The 14,700-nt window shown below is 36.9% G+C and overlaps 1 protein-coding gene across 3 annotated transcripts in view; it reads left to right on the top strand.

Annotated features, from left to right (window-relative positions):
- LOC106082767 (serine/threonine-protein kinase grp) overlaps positions 1-14,700 on the top strand; it is a 146,003-nt gene that overhangs the window by 90,307 nt on the left and 40,996 nt on the right. For all 3 annotated transcript variants that reach the window (XM_059364239.1, XM_013245496.2, XM_013245497.2), the window contains one exon: positions 2,106-2,329. In XM_059364239.1, the coding sequence (XP_059220222.1) occupies positions 2,106-2,329 (224 nt within the window). The remainder of the gene's footprint in view (positions 1-2,105; positions 2,330-14,700) is intronic.

Here is a 14,700-nt window from a genome sequence, read left to right as displayed (position 1 = left end):
AACACACTTTGGATTTTATATAATAATCGATTTTGATCATACTTGGCGAAAAAAAATTTGCCCATGAACATATCAATGAGTGTAGTCCGATTCGAGTTTAAGTTCAATGATAAGGGGCCTCCTGTTTATAGCCGAGTCCGAACGGCGTGTGACGGCAGTGCGACACCTCTTTGGAGAGGAGTTTTACATGGCATAGTACCTCACAAATGTTGCCAGCATTAGGAGGGGAAAACCACCGCTTAAATTTTTTTTCTGATGGTCTCGCCAGGATTCGAACCCAGGCGTTCAGCGTCATAGGCGGACATGCTAACCTCTGCCAGAAAATATGCCCAGTTTGGGGCATCGAGCTCAACTTTCTTTGAGCCCCAAATTGTCATGGTGGTCATGGTTCAATTTGGTGGATGTTATGGGGGTGGGACGTCCTCAGAAACTTGGTCCCAAATGTGGGTATCAGTTTCGTACTTTACTACCCAATATATTTCACTTGAGCTCCATATTGCCATGGTCGGGAAGTGGAGTGGTCGCCCAAACACTAAGCCCTGAAAAAATATCTCCATCATGCTCTACTCTCAAATGTTATTTTTGAGGCTGGGGTGGCCCCATAGACACTTTAGCCTGCTTTACTCCCAAAGACATTTCATTTGAGCCCTATATTGCTATGGTGGGTAAATTTGTCCTCTTTGGGGGGTGTTTTGATGGGGCGACCCCAAAAAAACTTGTTCCTACATTTGAATATCAGATTCGTATTCTACTCTCAAATATCTTTTATTTGAGCCCATATTGTCATGGGAGATATATATGTCCGATTTAGGGAGTTTTGGGGGCTGTGGTGGTCCCCCAAATACTTGGTCCCACTATTGGATATCGGATACGTTTTCTTCTCTTAAATACCTTTCATTTGAGTCCCATATTGTCGTGATGGGTCTGTATATATATTTGGTGGGTATTGGGGGTGGAGTGGCCCCCCTAGGCACCCCTCCCAAAATTTGAATCCCAAATTTTTGTTTTTAGGTTACTAAATATAAGAGGGCAAACAAATCTTCGCTTAAATCGCACCACCCATCTCCGAGATCTAGCATTTCTGAAAATAAGGGGAAAGGGGGAGGTCCCGCCTGTCCCTTGCGATATGAAAAAATGCAGTACCCTATTTTCACCACGGGATCATTGTGCGCCATCTGTGAAAATTTCAATGGAAATCGGTTCAGCCGTTTTTGAGCCTATAACTAACAGACAACCCAACTAAGAAACAAACGAGCACATTGATTTATATAAAATATCAGTTTATGAATCGATTTAGATCATACAGTTCAGCCAATTCGGATAAGAATTGCGCCCTCTAGAGGCTCAAGAAGTCAAGATGCGAGATCGGTTTAGAGTATCGCAGATATATCAAAACACGGACCACTAATAGGAAGTTTAGGTTAGACAAGACAATTTTAGTCCATTGTGATACCACAGTAGCAACAGACCAAGACCTCTGGTGAGAATCGAACCCACGACCTCCGCGCTGTCAATCCGAGCACGCTACCAACTCGGCTACCTTGGCGCCTTACACTAATAACAAGTATTGGTGATAAATTGGACATGGCTAAATCGTATTAGGATGTCAAGATGATCAAGAATCATTCAGAACATATATTTCGATGTGTTACAAACGGAATGACGAAATTAGTATACCCCCATCCTATGTTGGATGTATACTAATTCTTTCTTTCTTTTATTTTCCAATTACGATGTTGTGATATTGAGCCACCAGACAAATACATGAATGAGTAGAGTATAAACTCATGTGTAACCAATACATTGAGCAAATTTAACTCCGTAGTATTTTGTGTATTACTTTTGCCCGCTCTCAGCAAATCAAAATTAATAGCAGAACACCCACATTCAATGGGTCTTGGTAAGCTTATTGTTTGGCGGGGTTGTTGTTCTCGGTTCAAGAATGCTCTGCTTTTGTTTACAAAAAGAGGAGTATGTAAGTGTTCCATTTTCAGTTTGTTTCATATTTTGGCGTTATATCCTTTACTCGTGCTCTCTCTCTGTCTACTTGTCAATCTCATCTCATACCTGTATATTTTTCTCTCTCTCTCTCTTTCTTGTTACAGAGTAAAATTGTTGATTAATCGTCAAACCGGTGAAGCTGTTGCTATGAAAATGGTCGATTTGAAAAAGCATTCGGATGCCATCGTATCGGTGCGCAAGGAAATTTGCATACAGAAAATGTTACAGGACCAACATATCCTGCGGTTTTTTGGCAATCGTTCACATGGTCACATTGAATACATATTCCTGGAGTATGCTGCCGGTGGAGAACTATTTGATAGAATAGGTAAGTCCAGGAGAAAAAAAAAACACAATATCATATTTTTCTTAAACCTTAAGGAATATATATAACGTAGAGATAACTAAGAATGTGATAATGAATAGTGATAGGGGAAGAAAGTTCATAAGAATATGTGCAAATATTGTAAAGTGAAATAATTAAGGCCCCCACAATCGTTGTTTGTGTGATGTGAGTGTGTATATTTGGCATGTACGTCATTATCATAGGCATGGGAATTATAAAACACCCCTTCAACTATCCCCTAACTTACTGCTCTCATATTTGTGAGCAGCATCTAAATTTAACGGAATTCTATTTGTTTGTTTGGCTTTGTATCGTTGGTAAATCCATATCATCTCCCCGCTAGCCTCTCAATAATTATTTGGTTTACTTTCAACAGTGCTTTTGTGTTTTTGTTTAAATGCCATACACATTCCAATGGCTTGTTTGTAGATGTTTTGTACTCCATTATCTCCCTCCCCCCTCTCCAAACAATTGTCATTAATAGCTGCACAATTTATAATTACGCTCCTCCACATATTTGTAGTGACTTTTGGGCGATGTGGATAAAAGAAATTTAATCAAGTTGTGACAGACCGAGTCTTATATACTCTACACACACACTAAATAAGATTACTGCAAATTAAAAACTTTTTCTTGCATCGAAGGATTTTGGCAATAACTTTGAGCCATTGAAGCAAAACTTCAAAATGATGAAGACATGATGAAAACATATCATTACGAATTTAACATGCTGACTGAATCGCCAGTTACTATAGAAATGACTGCAAATTCCTTTTCGAAAAATCCTATTTTAAGAATTCGCATTTTTTTTAGATATTTTTATATTTCCATTAAAAGATTTTTGTCCTTAAAAGTAGGACTATTATACTACCATTGATGAAAAACATTTCTCAATATGAAGTAAAAATATATATCACAAAGGAAATTCTTTGTGATACCATTACCCCGTAAAGTGAAACAAGTTAAAACTCATTAATTTCGGCCATGCCGAACTTTGAATACCCACCACCATGAATATATTTTCTATCCTATATTATTATATCTCTACTATATCCATATTGGGTCGATCTGGACATATTTAGTTCAGGTATCGGGAAACCTTACACAAGTTATAGATTTAAATTTCAGAGAAAACTTAATGAATGAGGCTTTTATAAGCGTAAGACTCTAAAACGGCAGATCAGACTAGATGGCAGCTATAACCAAATAAGATCGAATGTGCGCCATAATCGGTTCGGATATCGGTTTGCCTAGCACAACTCACTGTTCCAAAATTCAGCCAAATCGGGCCCGGCACGGGATTACCTATGAGCATCGCGCAGGCCGGAACTTTGAGCCCCAATCTGTGTGGTGTTCTTCGTTATCACGAGAAGCTTCCACAGATTGCGGATAGTGGAATGCTCTATACGGAGTAGGTGCAACTGCAGTCGCGGACAGTCGGCGGTATCGAGTGGAGAGCCTCTATAAGAGGTCGAGTGGCACCGTTCCTTGCTTAAATACTGAGAATCTATGATGCTCGATACGACAAGGCGAGTTATGGGCGCCTTTAAATAACCAATGGCCATCATGTTCCCGCGGCGATCGGTCGTATGGACCGGAAAGAGCTTGATCGCCTATAAGAGCTCGACGAGGATCGCCACCTCCTCATGCAAACGTGGCTACAACAACAACAACCAAATTGGGTACGAAATGCGCTTTTTTTTGCTTAAGACTTTAAATCAGCAGATCGGTCTATATGACAGCTAAATCTGCTGTTGATAATATTCGGTTTGGATATGCTTGGCAGGCTTGGCTCCCTGTCCCTGAATCCGCAGATTGGTCTATATGGCAGTTATATCCAAATATGGTCCCATCTGGGCTATGCTCCGTTTAAACATCACGTGTCCTACTGCAAGTCACTGTTCCAAATTTAAACGAAATGGGATAATAAATGGTGCTCTTATGGGCTTAAGACCCCGAATCCGCAGATCGATCTATATGGCACTTATATTCAAATATGGTCCGATCTCTCCGCTCAACGTCCTTCTGCAACTCACTGTTCTGAATTTCAGGCCAACCGCCCAATAAGGGCGCCTTTTATGTGCTTCAGACGAATAATCGGCAAATCGGACTATATGGTAGTTATATTTCAATGTGGTCTGATGTGTATGTGGGGTGGGCCAATGCAACTCACAGTTTCAACATTCAGCGAAATCGGATAATAAATACACATTTTACGCGCTTGGACCCTATGTCAACAGATCGGTCCACATGACAGCTATATCCAAATGTAGTCTGATGTGGACCAGTTCCATATTTCAGAGAAATCGATCGATAAATTCAGCTTTTATGCCCTTAAATCCCTGAATCCGCAGATCGGGCTGTAAGACAGATCCGTCCGAATGTCGAGTGTCCTACTACAATCCGCTGTTCCTAATTTCAGTGAAAACGGACAATAAATGCGGGTTTTATAGGATTAACACCCTGAATCCGCAGACCGGTCAATATGGCAACTATATGTAAATAAAGCCCGATATGGATCATGTTTTGTTTAGACATCGGGGGCCCTAGTACGACTCACTGTTTCAAATTTCAGAAAAATCGGATGATAAATGGGGCTTTTATAGGCTGAAGTCGCTGAAGCCGCAAGTCGGTCTATATAGCAGCTATATCGAAATATGGTACGATCTGTTCTATACTCCGTTAAAATGTCGAGAGTCCTATTGCAACGCACTGTTCCTAATTTTTGTGCCCATTTATGAGCTCAAGACCGTAAATCAGAACACCGGTCTATATGGCAACATGAACTTAAACTGCGTATTAACGAAATACGAGGGTTGCCTTTTATATTTCGGGATTAGAGAACACAAAAAAAATTAACCATGCATTCTGAACGCATCAACCATTTCTTCAGATGTCGAAAAACATTGACCTCTCGTTTTATTTTTTACGTACGGAAGTAAAAAGAAGTCATTGGGTGCCAAGTTAGGACTACACGACGGATGACTCATCAAATCGATGTTTTGAGTGCTAAAAAATTCAGTTGTTTCGTATATTTTGAGGATTTCTTTCTAAGACGAATTAACGATGTCCCTGTGTCTGTCCGTCAGTCTGTTGTAATCACTTTACAGCCTTAAAAAATTGAGATATTGATCTGAACAGATACGTATTTCTGATGCCTAACCATCGGGCCAAATCGGACAATATTTGGATATAGCTGTTATATAGACCGATCTGCCGATAAAGGGTCTAATGCCCATAAATGTTTTATTTTTTATCCGATTTCGCTGATACTCGTAACAAAAAGTAGACATCTGATCCAAATATGGCTCAGATCGGACTATATTTAGATATAGCTGCCATATAGACCGATCTCCCGATTAAAGGTCTGCAGCCCATAAAAGCTTTATTTTTTAACCGATTTCGCTGAAATTTGATACAGTGAGTAGTTTAAGGCTTTCCGACATCTGATCCAAATATGATTCAGATCGGACTATATTTAGATAAAGCTGCCATATAGACCGATATCCAGATAAAGGGTCTGAAGCCCATAAAAGCTTTATTTATTACCCGATTTCGTTGACATTTGAAACAGTGGGCTATTTTAAGCGACCCGATATCAGAACTAAATATGGTTCAAATCGGACTTTATTTAGATATAGCTGCCATATAGACGGATCTTCAGATAAATGATCTGAGTAGTTTTAGGTCTCCCGATATCAGATCAGACTATGTTTAGATTTAGCTGCCATATAGACCGATCTGGCGATAAAGGGTCTGAAGCTCATAAGAGCTGTCAATAAAGCGTCTGAAGCCCATAAGAGCTCTATTTATTGCCCGATTTCACTGAAATTTTAAACAGTGGGCTATTTTAAGCCTCTTGACATCTCACCTAAATATGGTTCAAATCGGAATTTTTTTAAGATATAGCTGCCATATAGACCGATCTCCAGATAAAGGGTCTAAAGCCCATAACAGCTTTATTTATTACACGATTTTGTTTCAATTTCAAATACAAAATTCAACAGTGACTTATATTTATTAGACCACTCAATGTCCGCACCGAATTTGGATGCATAAGTTATCCAATTTTCACCAGAGTGTGACGAAAGAGGGATTACATACATATATACCCGAGGTGATGGGTATCCAAAGTTCGGGCCGGCCGAACTCAATGCCTTTTTACTGGTTTTTTATTTACTTCTTTTGTGTATCTTCCTAAAAATCATGTTTTAAAAGACCATTTGATGGATTAATTTCTCATTCAACATATATGACATTTTGCTCTATTGTGAATGAATTGGTGTAGAACATTTGGTGTTGTTTTGAAAAGCCGCCTACAGCAATAGTCAAACGACCGCAATACAAACTCGTACAATGTTCTTTTTTTAGATTTCCTTTTTGTTCTTTGAATTCTTTGATATTGATTTAGTGATAAAAAACAAACTATTGTTTCACACAGTGCTGTTGTTATTTTCAACATCCGACATACAACGACAGTTTAGCAGACATAGAAACTTTTTACCATGACACATATGGGTTTGTCAATTGTGTATATATTTGCTACAGAAAGAAAGTTATTTAAGATGCACACGGACTAAAACACAAGTTCTGCATATATTTGCTTAAAAAAAATCATAAACACATTGCGAGAAGGCTTTTTTTGAGGGAATTGCCGGAATCAATTAACATAACATGTGTTTTAATATGGCATACAAAAAATTCGAACGTTTGATAAAACTTTGTACTACTAGTAAACTATATTCATAGACTAATTATATTGGGTTGCCCAAAAAGTAATTGCGGATTTTTTAAAAGAAAGTAAATGGATTTTTAATAAAACTTAGAATGAACTTTAATGAAATATACTTTTTTTACACTTTTATTCTAAAGCAAGCTTAAAGTAACAGCTGATAACTGACAGAAGAAAGAATGCAATTACAGAATCACAAAGTGTGAAAAAATTTGTCAACGCCGACTATATGAAAAATCCGCAATTACTTTTTGGGCAACCCAATATATGGATAACGAAATTGAACTTCACACATAGACTGGTTGGTAGCGCTTGTGAATATAGATAAATGATAATTACCTAAGAACATGCCGCAAGCAGAATTCTGCTTTCAATGGCATGCAGTTTGCGTCGTTTGGATTTTCTAAATATAGGGTTTCGGCAGTTTTAGCTTCTAATATGTGTATCTTTCTTTTATTTCTTTTCTTTTTGAAGTAGATTTGATTCTTTTCAAGTTTTTCGGCGTAGCTGCTTGCTTTGAAGAAAAATAAATTTTTACCGACACGTATAAAATTGACATATACAGTCAAATTTTACTTACTTTACTTTAATTGCTATGACAGAACATTTGTTCGACTAGCCGAACGTGGAGTAGCGTTCCAAACGACTCGATCTTCCGCACTAATTGTAAAATCTCTTGACACCAAGTTTCAAGGTGTCTGCCACCACTTGATCTTTCCATCGGACTTTTGGTCGCCCCGGTTGCGTGTGTTTGCCTTCAAAAGACTTCTTTGCTGGAGCTTCTTCATCCATTCTGACAACATGACCTAGCCAAAGCAGGCGTTGTATTTTGATACTTGTAACTATGCTATCGTCGTCATACAGCTAAAAGCTCGTGGTTCATATGACGCCTATATTCTCCATTAACGGAAATTGGTCCATATATTTTACGAAGAATCTTTCTCTCAAACACTCCAAGCACTGCCTCATCTGCTTTCACAAGTACCCATGGCTCAGAACCATATAACAATACGGGTAGTATCAGTGTCCTCGTCTGTTGAAAGGTGGCGTTGTTTCTAAACCAAAGTAGCATCTGTTTGCCAGTACTATTCCTCGCTTTATCTCAGAACTGGCATCATACGTTTCGGTTACGGCGGTGCCGAGGCATCTCCTTGTCTGAAACCTTCTTAGGTATTAAATGGTTCGGAGAGTATCTTTCCTATTCTTATTGAGAAACGTGTATCAGCAATTGTCATCCTGCGTCTTGTCTCCTCTCTTGTTTACGGATCATAGTATGCTGAGGTTCCAATCATCGGGTATGCGTTCTTTAAGCTAGATTGTGCAGACAAGCTGATGGATATTTTATACCATCATCAGGGATTGGTTCTGCGGTATCCTCTTTGTATCAGCGTGTCGCCTCCGGTCTTAATTAGTTCAGCGGGTAACCCCTCGGCTCCTGCTGCCTTGTTCTTCTTCATTGTGACTAGGAGGTCAACGTTCCATACCATCATCAGGGATTAGTTCTGCGATATCCTCTTCGCCTTCTCTCTCTAGGCCCTCGTCTTCTTTAATGCATCCGTCAGCGCGTATACTGCACCTTCTCTATAGAGAGTTCGGACATATCAGGTGCAGATCCGCAAATCATGGTCCTTTTTCCATTTGCGTGGGTCGTCAACGTTGGGGGGGTCCGTTTTTACTATTCCTTTGTGATTCTTATAGTTTTCCGGGGGCGTGTAATTGGCCCAGCGCTCCAACCGCGTGGGTTTGGTGTGATCGCACATGTGTCCCTCGTTGCCGCGAGCCGCTTGCTCCAAGATACGACGCTCGCCTCCAGCCGCCCCTAACCTGGGAACTGACGCTGATGTTGGTCATTGTTTATTTGAAGGCGCCAATAACTCGCCTTATCATCTCGAGTATCATTGGCAGTCAGCATTTAAGTAAGAATCAGTCCCATCGGACTCCTTAATAAGACTCTGCTCTCGAAAATCGCATTTGCAACTTCTCTGCATGAAAACGAAGCTTTCCACTATCTGCAACCTGTGGATGCCCCCTTCAGTTTTCAGCTAACCTTCCGTGATAACGATGAACACTACACAAGTCAGAGTTCAAAGTTCCAGCCTGTGTGATGCTCATCCCGAGACGGCCAAGACTGCCAAATTTTGAGAAAAAAATTAAAATTGAATTAGCGTGGTTAATGTGGTATTTACATCATAGAGGTGTTTTCGCAATAAATACGATGGAAATGCAACATACCATCGTACAGCCGCTGGGACTATCGGTTAAGTCATTCTGTCTAGTCTTGCCAGTTTTACAGGGACATCAAACTCGGAAATACGATGAAATAGCTAAACATATTAGGCTGTCGAAAGCTATTTTGTAAATGACAAATGGGTGGTATATGTCGAACTGCTTTTCCTTCAACGCTTTCAGGACCTTTTCATGTCTGTTCGATAGTCTTATTTGCTTACCAAGTTTTTGCTGTTTAAAAAAGACTTCAATCTGTTGGTCCTTTTGTGTCTTTTCCATGCTGCTCCCATACAATTGTGTGTTGGCACTTTTCCGACTTTTTCAAATGTCCCTATGGATGAATACTCCCAACAACAACAAAAACCCTCAATCAAATGCCACACGATTAATTTTTCTCCCAAGTTACAAGACTCTTAAAATTCTCTACATTTGTCACAGACACACACCTATGGTCCCTGTGTGATTCCTCTGTCCTCTTTCATGAGCAAACAATTTATCACACTCAAAGGATAACATTCTAAAATGTGTTTATTTAATTTATTAAGCGAAACCTAGAGTTTTGAAAATTGGTGAAAAAAAAACCCCAAACATTTCTTCTACCCACGGGAAATAGAAGAGTCAGCAGCAGCTCACAAAAATCCTAAATGTGTGCACTAAGCTATTTATTTTATTTTAATTTAATGTTTGTTCTTTGCTGTATGGAGATTTTACAATCTCTTGGATTAACGCCCAACAAAAGGCTAACCAAACAACCAACACACCACCCCTTGGATTCCAGAAGAGGTGGTACATTCATTTAAACGGACACTCTGGGGATATGAGAGGGGCATAGAGAGTTATGAGGGTGGTGTGGTCAGTTTTAGGAAGCCATTAGGACAATTTTTTGAAAAATAATAATAAATTATATAAAAAATAAAAAAATAAGAAAAAAATTTAAAAAATTAATTAAATTAAAGAAAATAAGTATAAAAAGTAAAAAAAACAAATAAAAATATAAAAAGTAAATAATATAATAAATAAAAAAATAAATAATAAACACATAAGAAAATATAAACAATTAAAAAAATACTTAAAAAAATTAAAAAATTTTAAAAATAAAAAAACATTTTAAAAAATTTTAAAAATGAAAAAAAAAATATTTAAAAAAAATCATTGCTGGTATTCTATTTCAGCTGTAATAGAAAAAAAAAGAAAAAAATTCAAAACAATAAAAAAAATTAAAAAATTGGTAAAAAATCAAAAAATAAGTATAAGAAGTAAAAACAATAAATACAAAAAGTAAAAAACTTAAACTTAAATAAAAAAATAATAATAACATACGAGAAAATAAAAAAGTTTAAAATATATTTGAAAAAAATTTAAAAAATAAAAAATATATACAAAAAAAAATTTAAAAAATTTATATAAAAAAATTTCAAAAATTTATATAAAAAAAATTTAAAAAATTTATATAAAAAAATTTTAAAAATTTATATAAAAAAATTTAAAAAATGTATATAACAAAAATAAAAAAAGATATTTAAAAAAAAATAAAAAACAAAAAAAAAAATATTTAAAGATAATTTAAAATTTCTGTTTTGATACAGATAGAAGTAAAATAACTATTTGAATAAAAAAAATATTTAAAAACAATTGAAAACATAAAAAAAATTAAAAAATTAAACAAAAAATTAAAAATTAAAAAAAACATTAAAAAAATAAAAAATAAACAAAATGAAAAAAAAATTTAAAACAAAAGAAAGAAATTAAAAAAATAAAAATAAAATTTAGCAAGTAAAAGCTTGCTAAATTCGGCCGGGCCGAATCTTATAAAGGGTGATTTTTTTGAGGTTAGGATTTTCATGCATTAGTATTTGACAGATCACGTGGGATTTCAGACATGGTGTCAAAGAGAAAGATGCTCAGTATGCTTTGACATTTCATCATGAATAGACTTACTAACGAGCAACGCTTGCAAATCATTGAATTTTATTACCAAAATCAGTGTTCGGTTCGAAATGTGTTCAAATTTTGACAAATTTTGTTCAGCGATGAGGCTCATTTCTGGTTGAATGGCTACGTAAATAAGCAAAATTGCCGCATTTGGAGTGAAGAGCAACCAGAAGCCGTTCAAGAACTGCCCATGCATCCCGAAAAATGCACTGTTTGGTGTGGTTTGTACGCTGGTGGAATCATTGGACCGTATTTTTTCAAAGATGCTGTTGGACGCAACGTTACGGTGAATGAACACATTTCGAACCGAACACTGATTTTGGTAATAAAATTCAATGATTTGCAAGCGTTGCTCGTTAGTAAGTCTATTCATGATGAAATGTCAAAGCATACTGAGCATCTTTCTCTTTGACACCATGTCTGAAATCCCACGTGATCTGTCAAATACTAATGCATGAAAATCCTTACCTCAAAAAAATCACCCTTTATATCCTTCACCATGGCTCGCGTTTGTCAAGTTCTTTGAATGACTTTTTCAAATATATATGAGCTATATCAAATTATTGACCAATATGGACCGTACTTGTCATGGCTGTTAGAAATTATAGAAAAACACCAACTTCAAAATTTCAGGTAATAATTGCGCCGATTTAGACCATACTTGGCTCAGTTGTTGGAAGTCATACCGAAACAACATATGCAAAATTTGCATAAGAATTGCGCCCTCTAGAAGCCCAAGAAGTCTATCGGAAGATCGGTTTATATGGCGGCTATATCATGATATGCACTGATTTATACATATTTGACACAGTTGTTTGGAAGTCAAAATAAAATATTTCATGCGAAATTTCTAGAAGCTCAAGATGTCAAGACACATGATCAGTTAATATGACAGCTATATCAGGTTATGTGCCATACTTGGCACAGTTGTTGGAAGTCATAAAGAAACATGTCGTGCAAAATTTTAGCCCAATCGTATAAGAATTGCGCCATCTAGAGGCTTAAGAAGTCTAATCGGGAGATCGGTTTATATGGCGGTTATATCAGGTTAACGACTGATTTAGACTCTACTTGGCACAGTTGTTGGGAGTTATACCAACACACTTCAAGCTAAATTTCAACCAAATCGGATAAGAATTGCGCCCTCTAGAAGCTCTAGAAGTAAAGACCCAATGTCGGCTTATATGGCAGCTACATCAAAACATGGACCGATTAGGCCCATTTACAATCTTAACTGACCTGTACTAATAGAAAGTTTTTGTGCAAAATTTCAAGCGCCTAGCTTTATTCCTTCAAAAGTTAGCGTGCTTTCCACAAACGGACGGACGGTCACGGCTAGATCGACTTAAAATGTTATGATGATCAAGAATATATATTTAATGGGGTCTTAGACGCATATTTTGAGGTGTTATAAACGGAATGACGAAATTAGTGTACCCCCGTCCTATGGTGGAGGGTATAAAATAGAAGTAAAAAGGCATTACGTTTGGCCGGACCGAATTTTAGATACCCGGTTATAAATATTTGTAAACCACCTTTCATCATAATTCGGTGAAAAATTCATTATTTATGCACCCATAGCAGCTATATTCTAATATGGTCCGATTTGGACCAAATTTGGTACGGACATTGAGTGGTCTAAAAAATACAAGTCACTAATAAATTTTGATTCAATATTGGTTTTTTTTGCAGCTATATCCAAGTATAGACCAATCTAAACCATATAGGACACGGATGTCGAAAAGTCTCTAAAAAGGATATCGAGGTGATTAACACAACTCACTGTCCTCAATTTCAGGAAATCGGTCAAAAAATGGGTCACTTATGGGCCAAAGACCTTAAATCGAGAGATCGGACTAAATAGACAAAAATTGCAAATTTTGCCCATGAACATTCCACTAAGGAACAGGGGCAAACTTCTCACATATCCGGTTTAAGTTTTAAGCTCAATGATAAGGGCCTAGTCCGAACGGCTTGCCGCAGTGCGACACCTCTTTGGAGAGAAGTTTTACATGGCATAGTACCACACAAATGTTGCCAGCATTAGGAGGAGAAAACCAGCGCTGAAAATTTTTTCTGATTGTCTTGCCAGGATTCGAACCCAGGCGTTCAGCGTCATAGGCGGACATGCAAACCTATGCGCTACGGTGACCTCCTTTTAATAATCAGATCGGTTTATATGGTGGCTATATCAGGGTATAGTCCGATATTGCCCGCCCATCTTCGAACTTTACTTGCCTATGGATACAAAAACAAGCTGTGCAAAGTTTCAGCTCAATATCTCTATTTTTAAAGACTAGCGTAATTTTAAGAGATAGGCGGACGGACATGGCTATGTCGTCGTAGATTTTTACGACGATCAAGAATATATACTTTATAGGGTCGGAAATGGATATTTCGATGTGTGGCAAACGGAATGAATGAATTTACCCCCTTTCTTCGGTGTTCGGCATAATACAAAAAAATTAATGCGGAAAAAAAAATTATTATAAAAATGTAAAAAATAAATATAAAAAGTATGAAAATAAATATAAAGATTAAAAAATAATAAAAAATAAGCAAAAGAAAAAATAATCAGAATAATAAAAAATATAAAAAAGTTTTAAATAAAAAAAAGAAATGACGGAAATACAAAACAGCTTAGAAAAAAGTTTGGCCAGAGAAATCCAAACCCTTTTTTGTGTGTTTGCTTTGCTGAGCTAATACATTAACCCAAACTTGAAATTTCTCACACCCCAGATTAGCTGTTGTGCACTCAGAGAAATTCGTTTGTAAAAACATCAAAAATATTCGCTGTAACAGAGAAAGTTTGCTAAAAATGGGACAGAAGTAATTTGTTGTTTCTGCTATTTTCAAATGGTAAAAAGTTAAAAAATCTTCAAAATATCATAAATATTTCAAAAATGGGCCTACAAAATATTCCATGTGATAACCCATTATCACCAAAGTTCACAATTTTTCCTTACTTAAAGAAATTTTTTGCATTACTTTTCTTGGTTGATATATTTCATGGCGATTTTGGTTCTTATCTTCATTTTAGTTATCATGCACTCCGCTCTGGTACAAACTTAACCGCACCTTGCCCTCTTTATTTGTTTATCCACCCTCATTTTTGTGTTTCCCCTTTTTTGTTTTTCATTACCATAATAACGTTTTTATGTTGCTTCACGTTTATATACACAAACCTTTAAACAAGCGTAGATCCTTAGAAAGAGGTCCTTTTTCTCATTCCCCCACTGTGTAGCACACAGAAGCCCAGGTTAAGAGGAATATGTGTGTAGGTATGTGAGTGACATTTTGCTGAATCATGCGGTGCCATAGAAAATGCATTTCCTGTTTCAAGGTAGAAAAGGATGAGAGAAGAGAGAGAGAGAGAAGGAGATGGAAGATCTGCCAACTCAAAACATTTGTTGCTTTTTAAATAGGGAACAATGTAAGGTGTTTGAGAGTGTGTGTGGCATCA

The sequence above is a fragment of the Stomoxys calcitrans genome, chromosome 3 (assembly GCF_963082655.1).
Source record: "Stomoxys calcitrans chromosome 3, idStoCalc2.1, whole genome shotgun sequence".
NCBI classification, from domain to species: domain Eukaryota; kingdom Metazoa; phylum Arthropoda; class Insecta; order Diptera; family Muscidae; genus Stomoxys; species Stomoxys calcitrans.
This window is presented reverse-complemented; position numbering and strand designations above follow the sequence as displayed.